General features: G+C 42.4%; 1 protein-coding gene across 2 annotated transcripts in view; it reads right to left on the bottom strand.

The window, feature by feature from the left end:
• SF3B3 (splicing factor 3b subunit 3) overlaps positions 1-15,851 on the bottom strand; it is a 51,325-nt gene that overhangs the window by 3,980 nt on the left and 31,494 nt on the right. For both annotated transcript variants that reach the window (XM_060000962.1, XM_060000961.1), the window contains exons 13-25: positions 15,643-15,798; positions 14,477-14,632; positions 13,833-13,976; positions 10,452-10,574; positions 9,562-9,716; positions 5,144-5,318; positions 4,234-4,439; positions 3,979-4,135; positions 2,888-3,013; positions 2,273-2,485; positions 1,662-1,760; positions 846-989; positions 125-229 (exon numbers count right to left, since the gene is read on the bottom strand). In XM_060000962.1, the coding sequence (XP_059856945.1) occupies positions 125-229; positions 846-989; positions 1,662-1,760; positions 2,273-2,485; positions 2,888-3,013; positions 3,979-4,135; positions 4,234-4,439; positions 5,144-5,318; positions 9,562-9,716; positions 10,452-10,574; positions 13,833-13,976; positions 14,477-14,632; positions 15,643-15,798 (1,959 nt within the window). The remainder of the gene's footprint in view (positions 1-124; positions 230-845; positions 990-1,661; positions 1,761-2,272; positions 2,486-2,887; positions 3,014-3,978; positions 4,136-4,233; positions 4,440-5,143; positions 5,319-9,561; positions 9,717-10,451; positions 10,575-13,832; positions 13,977-14,476; positions 14,633-15,642; positions 15,799-15,851) is intronic.

Here is a 15,851-nt window from a genome sequence, read left to right on the forward strand (position 1 = left end):
ACATCCTCAATGCTCCTTCATTCAGGACTGTTCCGATTTTTAAGGGAGGGAGGCCCAGAGAAAAAGACTGGTTAAATATGCTGAGGATCCCCTTTTTCAACTCGAGTTTCCAAGAAAGACCTACCTTAACAGGGAAGTAATAGGAACGAAAACTGAGGTGGTCTCGCCCACAGAGAGGGGGATGCTCGGACCGGAGGTGCATTTCCACATGCTGGAAGAAGTCATGGTCCTGGCAAAGAAACAAAGAATCTGTCACTAAAAGAAAAAAGTGATTTCAGCTACTAGTCTACAGTTTCCAAAGCACAATGAACAGAGAAGCTATTGATTTTTACCACCAAGGAGATGTTAAGTATCTAATTGTTCCTCATGACCACAGGTTCTCCTGCTACAACAAGATAGCTAAAAAGTGAAAGAAAACCCCTTTGTATTTGCAAAACATGAGAGAAAACACCATATGCAAAGAGCGATTTGTAAAGTCAGATTCCTAACCACAGCTTCCTTGGCAGCAATTACATAAACCAAATCTAGCCAAACCAAGACCTGACTCTAGGAGGCATTAAGTGCCCAGTCCACACCAGCCCATCATTCCTGGTCTGTGGGGTTTTGTTCTGGGGCTTCAGCCTCTGACTAACCAAACCCTGGTACAGTATAAAACCAGATGGCTTTCCACAGGGGGGAAAAAAAAATCAAGATTCCTATCTCCCCAGGCACTCCTGTCACCTTATAAAAATTGCACAACACTCCTAGTTACAGATGGAGACAAAATGGATTGCCCTCTTAGGCAGATTTAGCACCAAGAAACAACCTTGGGAAGGCAAAAGCCAGACCAGTGTGGAAGATGTCACCTCATGGGATGTGAACGGGACAAGGATGCCAATTCCTCCTGACAAGGTGGTATAGACAAGCGATTCTGAGCCTCCAGGGATCAGCGTGGTCTTCTGTAACGAAAGTACTGTCTCGCCCACGTGATAGTTCATGATCACTTCTGCCTGCAAGTTGAAACCAGAATAGTGACTATATGTGCCCTCAGGAGCATGTTCTAGATTCCCAAGAGCAAACAGTGCCTCCAAAGGCCAGATTTCACCACTTTCGGAAATTCAAAAATTACTAAAATTTAAAAATACTTTGAAATGTCCTTAGCATTTACTTAGAGCTTAATGCCCTCACAAACATGCTGAAGTTAGATCATTTTTTATTTATAACTACAAAACCTTTTTGTTAAATTATCAAGTCTGCAAAAAGAAGAAAAGAAAAGTATAAAAAACAGCAATCTCTAGGCTTGCCCTCTAAAATGGATCTATTTTTAAAAGTCCAGAGATACAGAAGTATATGTCTACAGGAGAAGAGTAAAGCCCAGGGCATACTTCAGAGAAGAGCTGGTTAGTATCTGGAATGAACCTGTGCAACCATCCTTTCTAAGGAACCCACTATGCAGAGATTTATACTGCTAAAATGTCTCAGAAAAATTTCTCTTCTATTGTCATAAAAATGGGATAGTAACTTGGTTACCTTGTGTCAAACCCACCATGCATGGGAGAACACTCAACATAGTCACACGCACTGTGGATAATTCACTAAAGAAATGTTTCCTCGGTGAGGGTCATGAAGAATGTGCTACGCAGGCTTGTGCCCCTCCTTTGTGGTCCCTTCTGCAATCTTACCTTCTGAGAGGCCCCGTTGAGCAAACCCCGGTCCCACAGGGCTTTGTTTCCAGTGGGATCCTCATCCACTTCATCATTGGTGTTAGGTGGGAGCCTCACCTACAATGAAGTGACACAAATCACAGGGCTGGGTCCTGAACCTACTCACCTCGGTCACCAAGCAACGTTTGCCCCAGGTCCTTGCACGCAAACCTTGGGGCCCCGAGTTTGGCAGAGGCCTGAGCCCAAGTCTCCTGCACCTCTTCTGATGTCCGAGGAGTGACGAACTCAAAAGCAAAAAACCCCAAAAAACAAAAAACTAAAGAGCAAAAATGGAGACCACAGAACATAAACAAGAAAAGCCAGACTGGGCTTTAAAAGATAAGCCAAAATTTTGGCAAAAAGTAAAAATAAATATTAGTCCTTAGCTCAAACTAAATCTATCATTATTAAATCATGTTGCATGGGGATGAGGGAGGTGAATGGGGTGTGGGTAGGGGAAACTTAAAGAATTTTATACCCATTTTTACTTTCCATATCAGAGATCACAGTCTTGGGTAATTGGCTTTACCACAAACAAACTGGGTCAGCTTTCCTATACATCATTGTAACCCAAGTAAACATCAACTTACGACACAAATGTTGCCAAACTTGTCTGCCCCAGCCACAGTATCGTAGTCCAGGAGGCTAGCTGTTGTGACCCATCGGGGGTAGGTATCATCAGCAAAGATGATAAGCTGGTTCTCATTACGCTTGTAGCGAACCCAGATGAAACTTTCCTGGACATCAGATACAATTACCCTATGTCCAATTGTCTGGATCCCAGAGATGTAATTGGCGATATGCTGGGAAAAACAAGGACAGCAATGGGTGTAACCTTGGGGTGCAGTATCAACAGAAAGTCCAGGTTACCATGACTGCAGCATATATATGGTCTGAAGAATGGCACACACCAAAGAAGAGGAGTCAGCAAGGAGTCAGCAATAAATTCCTAGAAGGTGGGAAAAAGAGCTAACTGGTTTTAATATAGTGGAAATATATGCCTGTCACAGTTAAATTCCTTACAGAAGCAAGGAGAGAAATCTGGCTCTTAGTGTAAAGAAGTCAAGAAACCCACCTATTCCTCCCCTTCTCAAGTCTCAAGGGCCTAATTCTTAACCTGGCATTGGAAGACAAAGAAGGTCCTGATAAAGACATATCATTCTAACAGTTGCTGTCCACCACCCCACCAGGGTCTCCATGTTTACCTTGTTCTCACACTTTCGGAGTAACTTCTTCTTTCCCAGGTCATAGACTCGCAGAAGCTTCCCCACACCAATCAACACCCTCCCCTGGAATGGGGCAATGGCAGCAGGGACCTCTTCCACTGGAGTCTGTGAGAGGAAAAACAGGTGATGCAGCTATTAAAATATACAGCCATACCCCCTCAACCCAAAATGCCTTCTACAGGCATCTGTCAGGAAGACAGACAGCAAGTGATCACTTTTTGCGCAGAGAAAATAAACCACACATACAACAGTCTCTATAAAACAGGGTGTTTGGGTAAACACTCCACTTCCCCAAGTGGATCAATGCCACAAGTGAAAAGAAGTCCTGGTACCTGATGAACACTTCAGAACCCATGTGAATTCAACTGGCACCATTAACTAAATGTGAAGCCTCAATATCAGAAAAGTGACTGTGGGACATGGAGGGAGGGGAAAGAAGTGCTAGTTTAAGGGACATCTTAGTTGTAAGGGAGACACAATGAGTTTAGCACAAAGAAGCCTCTGCGAAGTAACTACTTCCTAGAGAACACTCCCCTTGTGGGACGCCTGGAGAAATCACATTCATGTGCTGTCAGTGTGGAAGAGAGAATAAGAATTTCTTCTATTTTAAAAATTATGGTAAAATATACACGACTTAATATTTAAACCATTTTCAAGTATATAGTTCAGTAACATTAAGCATATTCACAGTGTTGCACAATCATCACCACTATCCATCCCCAGAACTTTATTATCTTTCCAAGGGAAACTGTGTAACCATTAAACAGAAATCCACATTGTCACCCCTGCCCCGAGAATATTAATTCATTAGAACTGCTGAATTTTGGTTACAAATTGCTGCCTACTTAGTAAGACTAGAAAACAAGGGGCTACTTCAGTATGCATCTATTCCCCATGGAGGGTGGTTAGCACACAGGCCTCCTGTGGGACCAGCAAGCAGTGGAGCTTCACTGGAGCATTTTTCACGTGCCACCAAGAGATGGATCAGAAAGACCTGATCCACAACTTACACAAAAGTGGGGAAGTTTAGTAGGACCTAAGAACCAGGAAAACCACTGGCTGGTTCCTACCTTGTGCAAAAACTCCAGTTTTTCCCCATTGTTCACGAGCTTGTAGGTATAGACAAAGCCCCCGGCTACAGATCGGGGATTCAGTATCAGGTCTTTGGCCACACCCACCAGCACATACCAATCATCGCCAGTGTTGGAGAACCTGCACACAGCCACACTGCATTTACAGAGAAAGAATCAGGAGTCAGGTATTAGTCACAGCCCAGAGAATTCCCATTCCAGTCTTCAAAACTCTGTATGTCCTGGGCTCCTTACCTAAAAGCAGCTTCATTCTGTTCCAGCTGGACAAGGTCCAGTGTGTTCCCCTGAATAGGATTCATCACTCGGATCACAGAGGCCCACTGTCCATTGCCAGCCTTAGGAGCTCCAAAAATGGACTCAGGGAGGTTTTCATTGAGGAATGCTGCTGCCATCTCCGCAGCCAGCTCTCGCTCATCCTCCCCTGCTGCTTCTACCATTTCCTAAATCCAAAGAACCAAGGAAGAGTTCGTGTGTTCAGAGGCGGGTGCTGGGTGAGAAGTGGACAAGTAGCAAGAACACCTCCAGGGAGTGTTCATAATACACAAAGTAGCCAAATCTGTCCACCAAAATCAGGATCAAAGGGAGAGGTATACAGACAAGGGGAAGAGGAAAGATCACTAAGGGGAAACTAAAGAACTAACATCAGCTGTGGCGAATACTTGACTGGCGGTCTGAGAAACATGAAGATGAAAACACCTTTTTTCTATCTAACCCATCTGATTTATCTTGCTAAGACTACTTGTTTCCTCTTTTCTAGGCCAGATACAGTTTTATATAGTTGGGACCATTTGTTTTTTGCTGGGAAATGATTTCTGGAAGGAGCTGGTGTTGTGGGGAATACAAAAGCAGTCTCCTCTGGGCCCAATTTCAGGAAACAGATTGTTTTGGAAGTTCCAGGACTGGAGAACCGTTCCAGAGAAGTAGCTGAATACTGAATAAACCCAGCTCAGCGTTTTAGTCCTGTCACAAGAAAGCCTCTAAAACCAAGGACTGTGGCAAAGGGCTCTGCTTGAAGGACCTGAAAAGAGGCTGGATCTTCAAATATAACAAAGACTACAGCCATCAATTACACAGAGGTTTAAACTTTTCAACACAATTTCATAGGAATGCCTTTTTATTGAACCCTGAAGGTTAAATGCATTACCTCTGCCATCTGCTGCTTCCTCTGAGCTTTTGTGGCCTCAGTGTAGGCATTATGGTCAGTCTCAATGATGATAAGGTTGTTACTTTCAGGGTGGATGACAAATTTCCTGGGTGTGTACTGCAGTGGAAAGGCTACTTGATTGAAGACAGCACCCAGCTTCTCCAATGCCAAAATCCTACGGCAAAAGGCAAGGAGTTAATAGGTCACCCACTCAGGACCAAGAAACTGGTGTTGAAATGGTCTATAAGCAGTCACAGCAAACACGTCAATCCCTAAAGCTCTAATGTTGGCATTAGACAACAAGAAACAATAGCCTTCTTATCTAGATGATTACACATAAGAGACAAGGAGATCAGGGGAGGGCCTTTACTTTAGCAACAGCCCATCACTGTTCATGGTGATTCCAGTTTCCACCAGTGAAACGTACATTAGAACCCTCAAAGGATTTTTTATCCTTCCAATGATAATGTGACAGTGAAAAGTCAAAATTTCCTCTTGATTATTACTGACAAACGCTGATATAAGGAGTACGAATTCCAGGGCTTCCCTGGTGGTGCAATGGTTAAGAATCCGCCTGCCAATGCAGGGGACACAGGTTCGAGCCCTGGGCCGGGAAGATCCCACATGCCGCGGAGCAACTAAGCCTGTGAGCCACAACTACTAAGCCTGAGCTCTAGAGCCCACGAGTCACAGCTACTGAGCCCACAAGCCACAACTACTGAAGCCCATGCGCCTAGACCCATGCTCCGCAACAAGAGAAGCCACTGCGATGAGAAGCCTGCACACCGCAACGAAGACCCAATACAGCCAAAAAAATAAATTAATAAAATTAAATTTAAAAAAAAGAGTACCAATTCCAAATTTGCTGTGAAGCACTGCAATTATCTGAACATATGTGGTACTTGTATGACAGTGTTTCATAAAATAAACTGGATGCCATCCTGAACGAAAATCACCTAAGCTTTAGGAAATCCACAACGACGCACAAAGAGATGGCAAGTATGAATTCTACAACCTTTGTCAAAAGGGACAGAGATGTGGACTTCCCTGGTGACACAGTGGTTGAGAGTCCGCCTGCCGATGCAGGGGACACGGGTTCGTGCCCTGGTCTGGGAGGATCCCATATGCCATGGAGCAGCTGGGCCCATAAGCCATGGCCACTGAGCCTGCGCTCCGCAATGGGAGAGGCCACAACAGTGAGAGGCCCGCGTACCGCAAAAAAAAAAAAAAAAAAAAAAAAAAAGGGACAGAGATGTGCATTAAGTCAAATTATAAGCAAAATGAGCAGAGAACCCAGATGCTCTTAAAAATATAGACACTTGGTCTCTAACAATGGAGTTTTATTTTTAATTTAAATATTCTTACAGATCATATACAATCTGACAGCAGACCTAAAAAACAATGGAAGATAGGAAAAACCATTTCAAAGTGCTTAAAGAAAAAAACAGCTAATTAAGAATCATTAAGGGACTTCCCTGGTGGCGCAGTGGTTAAGAATCCGCCTGCCAATGCAGGGGACATGGGTTCGAGCCATGGTCTGGGAAGATCCCACATGCCGCGGAGCAACTAAGCCTGTGTGCCACAACTACTAAGCCTGTGTGCCACAACTACTGTAGCCCGTGTGCCTAAAGCCTGTGCTCCACAGCAAGAGAAGTCACTGTAATGAAAGCCCACGCACTGCAGCAAAGAGTAGCCACCATTCACCACAACTAGAGAAAGCCTGTGCACAGCAACGAAGAACCAATTCAGCCATAAATAAATAAATAAATGTATTTTTAAAAAAATCATTAAAAAAGAGTACAATATAAAAACCAGAACATCTTCTAATAGACTATGATTAACAACATTCCACTCCCATAAATATCCAAATATTCTGAGGGGATAATTAGCAAGGTCCCTTTACTTGCAGACATTAAATCAAATACTTTACCAACATGTGAGTAAAAAAAAAAGATCAACTGCTAAACATCAAAAACTGTCATTCTGCAAGGAAAAAAAAAGTACGGCATTTAAAAAACCCACAACTCCTGAGTTTTGATTCTTCTAGTCCAACCCACACACTGGCCTGCTTTCATAAAGGCACTCTACCACACCAAAAGGCAGACTCCAGACAGAGGCAGCACCTGTCCTAAGGGAGAAACATAACATGGGAAGGGACACAGATGCTCCGGTGTTGTATTCTTCCTTGGAAAACATGAGGCTAGCCAGCGTTTGTCAAAGTGGGGCATATACCACTGCTGATACCCAAGATGACTTCAGGCAGTTCTCAGATGGAGTTTTTTTTTTTTTTAATATTTATTTGGCTGCACCAGGTCTTAGTTGCAGCATGCAGGATCTAGTTCCCTGACCAGGGATCGAACCCGGGCCCCTGCATTGGGAGCACGGAGTCTTAACCACTGGACCACCAGGGAAGTCCCTAAGATGGAGTTTTTAAAATATAATTCTTTAAAAAATAATTAGCCTTTTGTGTGCCAAAGGATACCACCAAGAAAGTGAAAAGACAGGACTTCCCTGGTGGCGCAGTGGTTAAGAATCCGCCTACCAATGCAGGGGACACAGGTTTGAGCCCTGGTCCAGGAAGATCCCACATGCCGCGGAGCAACTAAGCCCGTGCGCCACAACTACTAAGCCTGCGCTCAAGAACCAACGAGCCCCAACTACTGAGCCCATGTGCCACAACTACTGAAGCACACACACCTAGAGTCTGTGCTCCGCAACAAAGAGAAGCCACTGCAATGAGAAGCCCGCTCACCACAACGAAGAGTAGCCCCCACTTGCCACAACTAGAGAAAGCCCACGCGCAGCAACGAAGACCCAACGCAGCCATAAATAAATAAATACCGAAAGAAAAGAAAGTGAAAAGACAATCCACAAGAGAAAATATCTGCAAATCATATTATCTGATAAGGCAGTTGTATCTAAAACATAAAAAGAACTCTTACAAATTCAATGATAAAAAGACAACCCAATTAAAAAATGGGCAAAGGATCTGAATAGACATTACTCCAAAGAAGAACAAAGAGCCAATATAAGCACATGAAATGATGCTCAACATCATTAACCATCAAAGAAATGCACATCTAAACCACAATGAGATATCACTTCACACTCTCTAGGATGGCTAGAATCAAAAAGTCATATAATAACAAGTGTTGGTAAAGATGTGCAGAAATTGGAATCCTCAAACCTCATTGGTGAAAACGTAAAATAGTCTAGCCACTTTGGAAAGCAGCCTGGCAGCTCCTCAAAAAGTTGAACAGTTACCAACAATTCCACTCTTGCAGGTACATACCCAAGGAAAATGAAAATATACACCCACATAAAAACTTGTACATGAGTGTTCACAGCAGCGTTATTCATAATAACCAAAAGTGAAAGTGAATGGTTCTGACAGTAAGTACTATGGACAGTGGTGTTTAAACTATGTTCCCAAGAATTCTTCTTATATGTTTCACACAGCAGCCTTTCCTGATATTGTTCTGGGGGAAAAATGTTCTGCTGCTACAAAAAAAGTTTGAAAACCTGTGGAATTGTCAAAATTAATAAGGAATCAAGGAGATAGAGAGCACACGTCGATAAAACAATTAGAGGATACATGGATGAGGCTAGGCCTTGAAAGGCAGAGATGTGTGTGGGAAGCATTCCAAGGACAGCTGCAGAGATAAAAAACCAGGAAGGAATATATGGAGGTATGCAGGGAGAGTAATTCTGCTGGAGCATAAGGTATACAAAGGTGCTGACACTTAGAAAGAGAGCGACAATGACTGAAAAGTTCCAAAAGTTTTTGCAAACAAATCTGGCAGTTCACTTGATTAAGTACCAAGTGACTCATATATCAAGAGGTCAGAGTTCCATTGTAAACAGCCAACAGTTATAACCAGGACATGTATGACCAACAGTTATAACCAGGACATGTATGACACTAGTGGCATTAAAGGGTTAAAAAAGAAAACAAACACAACCAACCGCCAAAACTCGAGACAGTCAAACTGAATAGGTTATTTTCCATCTTGCAATACAGACAGTGTTCACTCCAATGTGATCAGTGTAAATAATGTCAACCTGCAAAAGGCCTAAATAATTTATATTGGTTAATATTTAAGATATAACATTGCAAATGCAAGACAGAGTGAGAAAAGATTATCAGTGAGCCAACAACGCCTGCTCTAAAACCAATCCAATGGCATGGCCCTTGAAAACAAGAATCTTAAAAATCTCAGAGACTGAACTACACTGCTGAGTATAAAAACTTGGCACTGAAGGTCTAAACAGAAGCTAAAACTCCCAAACACCAAGACTTGGCTACCAGGTACTTAAATCCTGAGCCAAATGAAGGTTTCAATTACAACACTAGTGCCATGGCAAAAAGTCAGCTCTCTGCAGCCTCTTGCGGGGCTTCAACTGTGGGGCTCTCTCACCTCAGAGTATTGGTGGAGATGGCCACAATGCCCTCAGGGCACTGTTCAGAGGCGAAGCCAGATGCAAATTCCAGGGTCTCGTAAGACAGGGGGGTGAGATGGAAACGAGATTGGTAAGAATAGCTCAACCATGAGCGGCTTGACATGGCCAACACCTGAGGAAAGAAAAACATCTCCAATAAGCTTGGGAAAAGCCCAAACATGGTATGCTAACCAAATTATCCTATCCCCAAATTTCAGTGTGCAGAATATCCCAAGGAATTTTAGAAACCTAAAGGGCTACCTTAAGAAAAACAGGCCTAGAGAAGAGGCAGTATGGCTTACTATTTGCTAAAAGCATTGGCTATTAGCCAGATGACCTACTAATCACTCAATCTCTGAGCCCCAGTTTCCACATGTGTAAATTGGGAATACTATCACAAGGCTGGATAGTTGCAAGTATTAAATGCAGTAACAAGTAAAGAACTAGCAGAGCACCCGGCAACACTGATATTCTTAGCTACAAAGGACACAATGTTTCCCAGCCTCTTTCACATTACACAGTAAGCCATGACACTGATACCAGGTTGCTCCTGGGTAGTGGTATCCTACATCGGAGGTTTCCAGCTAACTGTCAGTATACTCCATTTGCTCAGCCTCAGGATTGAAGGGATCAGTATTCTAACTCACCTATAACCAAATCATGGCACAGTGCCATGGAAATCCAGTTAAGAAGCTCTAGATTAAGGGACCCAAGACTTCCCACATGAAGGAAACTAATCAAGATAAAGCTAATGTCAACTAACTACAACACTGGTGAATTAATGACAGCAAAATTTATACCAAGGGGATTTTTCTCAGCTGATGCCACTAACATCCAAAAACACTATCTCGCCCCTTTCATTACTTACTGCCTCCTGGCCTTGCATCCGGACACGAAAGAGTTTCACAGGACGGGACCCCAGGTACCTAGTGCGGGTGTCAGACAGATCCCCAGTGACAGGGTCCAGGACTGTTCTCAGCAACACACCATTCTAATAAAAAGGAGAGGAGTGGTTAAAGCCTATACATAATGGAAGCTTCTTTAGCTACTTAATTTCAGAGCAAATGGAAGGAAATGACTAGGTGGTTTAAATATATAGTAATCAGCCAGCCATTCATTCACTCTCTCCTAAATCACTCTCACTCAAATAGCTATTGAGTATTTACTAAGTGAAAAGCACAGTTACTTTTCACTGTGTATCCTTAAAAATATTTTTACCAAGTATGTTAAACTCTTCTTCATAATTTTAAGTTTTAAGATATATGCACAGTTTAATATCCACGCCTATTGTGGTCTCTAAATACCATTTCCCTTAAAAAGAATAAGAATCCTAAGAAAAACGGCTTCTTCAGGTCTGAAGCAAGAATGTTCCAAACGTGTGTGGGGCACTTTGTTGTGCCAGGAAGAAGCCTCCAAAGATAGTGGGGTCATGTTAAAAGGACAAAGGAGGCAACTTGAAAGGGGAATTCCCACTCATCTAAAATGTGGCAATTTAGCATCCAAAACAACTACAATAGTTTGATGCACAAATATTATAAGATCTGCAAGTTCATAATGTTATTTAAAAAACAAAACAAAACAAACACTTCATCAGTCTTCATTGGAGTATGCTACGGCACCAACTCCTTACTCTGAAAATAAGTGAGCAAAGGGGAAAAAAATGAAATATTTATCCTTTCCCTATATGAACTGTACTTCAGGGTAAGCAAAGATATAAAGCAAATTTTGTCTCTAGAGAAAAGTTCCAGCTAATTAAAGAACAAAATAGAAAACCATCACTTCCCAACCCCTAATGAATCTAAGCAATGTGTATCACTGGCTGGTATTAAGTAAAAGATGGACAGGGAGCTTTAAAACAGGTCATTCAAAATAGATACTAACATTCTAACATCACTAAATTAGGTGGGACAACCAGACTTCATACGCCACCGGATATAATAGGAAAACAAATGGCACCTATAAAAATATTCTTGTCCCTCACCAAAAACAAATCTAATCAACCTCTTGGTCTGTGCTATCTAATACTATAGCCATCAAGCCACATGTGGTTAGTCAGAATTAGAAGTGTGCTATTAGGACTTCCCCGGTGGCGCGGTGGTTAAGAATCCACCTGCCAATGCAGGGGACACGGGTTTGAGCCCTGGTCCAGGAAGATCCCACATGCCATGGAGCAACTAAGCCCGTGCGCCACAACTACTGAGCCTGCACTCTGGAGCCTGCGAGCCACAACTACTGAAAGCCCGTGAGCCTAGAGGCCGTGCTCCGCAACAAGAGAAGCCACTGCAACGAGAAGCCTGCGCACCGCAATTAAGAGTAGAGAAAACAGAGAAAGCCTGCGCGCAGCAACGAAGACCCAATGCAGCCAAAAATAATTTTTTTAAAAAAAGTGCTGTTAAGTGCAAAGTACCAAATAGCAGATTTCAGAGACCTAGTTCTCCCCATACCCAAAAAAATAAAAGGGAGAAAACATAAAATATCTTAATTCTCTACTGACTACAAATTGAAATGATATTTTGGATATACTAGGTTAAATAAAACATTAAAATTTAACTCCATCTGTTCCTTTTTTGTGGCTACTGAAAAACTTAAAATTAGACCTGTGGCTTGCATTATATTTTTAATGGATAGCATGGTCTAATCTACCCACCAGTTTGCAGGAACATTAAACACACAAGGAATGACTCTGTCAAATCCAGAAGGTGGGAAATTCCACAAGAAAAGTGATCTGGTTTCTTTAAAAAAAATTTTTTTAACAGGTTGGGACAGTTATTAAAAGAAACATAAAAAGATAAATCAAGCAGATGAAAACTGTGGACAGCTTTATGTAGATCCCGAGTAGAACCAAATGTAAAAACATTTTTGGGAAAAGAAAAAAAAAGGAGAAAACTAGAATATGGGGATATCAGATGACATTAGGGAATTGTTAGGGCCTCCCTGGTGGTGCAGTGGTTTGAGAATCCGCCTGCCAATGGAGGGGACACGGGTTTGAGCCCTGGTTCGGGAAGATCCCACATGCCACGGAGCAACTAAGCCCGTGTGCCACAACTACTGAGCCTGCACCCTAGAGCCCTCGAGCCACAACTACAGAAGCCCGTGTGCCTAGAGGCCGTGCTCCGCAACAAGAGAAGCCACTGCAATGAGAAGCCCGCGCACTGCAATGAAGAGTGGCCCCACTCACCAAAACTAGAGAAAAAGCCTGTGCGCAGCAACAAAGACCCAACGCAGCCAGCCATAAACAAACAAAGGAATTGTTAAATTTTGTTGAGCATGATCATATTAAGGCCTCAACACACACACACCCCTCGGCACAGCTACATTCTCAAGTACTTAAAGATGAAACTATATACCATATTGGATCTGCATTAAAATACTCCAGGAAAAAGAAAAGAAGGGGAAAAGACAAAGTGCTGATAACTGGTAATAAGTACATGGAGGTGCATTACATTAGTCTAACTCCTGGGCATGTTTGAGAAATTCTAAATTAGGAAGTGAAATTAAAAAGCAAAAAGTACCTGGCCTAGATGAAAACGAAAAGTATCAATATATGGTCAAAACCCCTGACAATCTCTGATCCTTAGGTTCCTGCCTTTTGGGCCATGAAGAGCTCAGGTGCTTTGACAACAGGGACCATCTAGGGGCCCTCTTGGAGCCCATTATGAACTGTGAGACCCTCCGTATCCAGGGGTTCTGAATTCACGGATTCAACCAACCATAGATCAAAAATATTTAAAGGGAAAAAAAAAAATTCCAGAAAATTCCAAAAACCGAAACTTGAATTTGCAGCAGCTATTTATATAGCATTTACCTTGTATTAGGTAATTAAGTAATCTAGAGATGATTTAAAGTGTATGAGAATATGCAATTACTATGCCATTTTATATAAGAGACTTGAGTATCCTCAGACTTTGGTATCCAAGGGAGATCCTGGAACCAATCCCCCAAGGATACCAAAGAACAACCGTATTAGTTTCAAAAGGTGCATACTGTGAGTACAGGCAACTCTTAAGAACCCCATCTAGTTCTGCCACAGAACAGCGATTGCTAAGCATTTTTATCAAAAGCTCTTCATAAAAATACTTTTTTCTAGGCCTGATTTGTTCTAATTAGAGGTGAAATAAGTGGAACAAGAGCAGCATTGCTCACTTCTCATAAGGTGGGTAACTGAAACCATAGGCACAGTATTGAACAAAGGAGTCATGAAAGTAAAAGAAGCCATGACACCAACAATGTGAGTTTCTAGATCTCTTACCTGTAGCCCAATATTCAGGTATAAGAAGCCAATAGAGCCCCTCTCACCCAGCTCATCCTGCTTCTCAGTCCCACCCATTTCCACAATACACAAGGACTCAGGCTGGGCTGGGAGAGCCTGCATGCTCAAAGGTTGCAAACAGTCCTAAGGGGAAAAGAGAAAAGAATAAAACATGGGAAATGACCAATTTTGGAAAAAACCTACCCAGAGAAATCTAATTCTAGAAGTGAAGAACAACTCTTTCTCATGGACAGGGAAAACCTGAAAAAGGAGTTCTATTTAGACTGAACCTTAAAACAATCTCTGGAGAGGATTGTGCTTTCCTTTTTTTTTTTGCAAAAGTGGATAATGGTAAAAGTAAATATGCAAAGGGCACCTCTTTAAAGTCATCCAAGGCCCTTTTCTGTAAACACAGTCTTGGATTTTTTTTTTTTTTCTGTTTAAACTAAAAAAGGGAATCAAGCCATAAGCCAAAGAAGCAGGCACTGCAGAAGACTCCTGAGGTGTGCTGCTACAATAATCAGGAGAAGCAGCAGGTGGAGATTTCAGGGTCCAGCCCAGCTGATCTCAGAGAGGGACATCAAAAATGGGTCAGGTGCTCAGGTTCCAAGTGGAAGATCCTTAAAGTTGAGAGTGACACTCACTGAGGGATCCAGGGAGATGATTCTGACAGTATTGTCCACCAGCCCCACAGCCAGGAAGCGAGACCGCTGCTCTCCAGGGGGGACGTTGGCCAGACTCATGCACACCACATCTGCTGACATCTCCTTCCGTTCTGTGTATTCATTCAGCTGTCCTGACTACAGGAATGAAGACAGAGAGAGGTCACAAACCACTCCAACTTGCCCCCAAACCCTGGGCCTGGAGAACAAAGGGAGCTTGTTAAGTTCCTTTTTGCTTCCTTGCACTCTTCTTACTATAATCAATGACCAAGAATATCTCTACCTAAGGTTCCAAGACTAAACTCTACAGGCTAATGGAAAGCAAAATTACTGACAAGAGAATCAAGAGACCCTTGACAAGTATAATGCACCACAAATTTTCTAAGCCAACCTAGCTCTCAGGAAATGAAAATATATAAAATTGTTTATTTGTTCATGAAAATACTCTGGGTGAAAGTGAATTCAAATATGGCATTTAAAGACAAAACCCCTCACTCATAGGTACAGTTGGACTATACAAGTTGGCCACAACCAGAGACTTCTTAAGAACATAATTAAACACACCTAACATCCTTCCATATATAAAAGTAAAATAAATTTCTGAAATTGATTCAGATTGCAGAAACTAAACATATGGCAAGTATCTGGTGGAAAACTAGAGTGTGCAGGGCAGAAAAAGTGTTTCATTGCTAAGATGGCATTTCATAACTCCAATTAGAATTAAAGACATGAAAACATATCCACCTCCAACCCCCTTGTAAAGGGCTTTAGGACACTTTCCCTTCTCATTTCCCTTTCATTTTTAAAATTTTATTTTTTATGTTTTAATAGATCTTTATTGGAGTATAATTGCTTCACAATACTGTGTTAGTTTTTTGTGTGCACAACAAAGCAAATTAGCCATATGCATACACATGTCCCCATATCCCCTCCCTCCCACCCTCCCTTTCCCACCCCCTAGGTCATCGCAAAGCACCAAGCCTATCTCCCTGTGCTACGCTGCTGCTTCCCACCAGCCAACTATTCTACATTTGGTAGTGTTCATTTCCCTTTCTCATGAATATGTAATCTAGATACCTGGACTGCAACTCCCATCTTCACCTCTGAACCCTACATTAAGTCCCACAGTGAATGGTAAAATAACATACGGGATCCATTTCAAAATAGACCAGTTCTCCTCCTGTCAGGGCGATCACCACTTGTCGTTGGTTCACTGCACATTTCACAATTGTTTTCTTTCCAGGAGTCTTCCACTCATTGACTCTCTTGTCTGCTCGTATGTGCCGAATGCCATCAGGATACACCTTGAGGCAGTAACAGAAAGAAACCCAACTTTAGCAATTTGACTCATCACTCA

The sequence above is a fragment of the Delphinus delphis genome, chromosome 20, assembly GCF_949987515.2.
Source record: "Delphinus delphis chromosome 20, mDelDel1.2, whole genome shotgun sequence".
NCBI classification, from domain to species: Eukaryota; Metazoa; Chordata; class Mammalia; order Artiodactyla; family Delphinidae; genus Delphinus; species Delphinus delphis.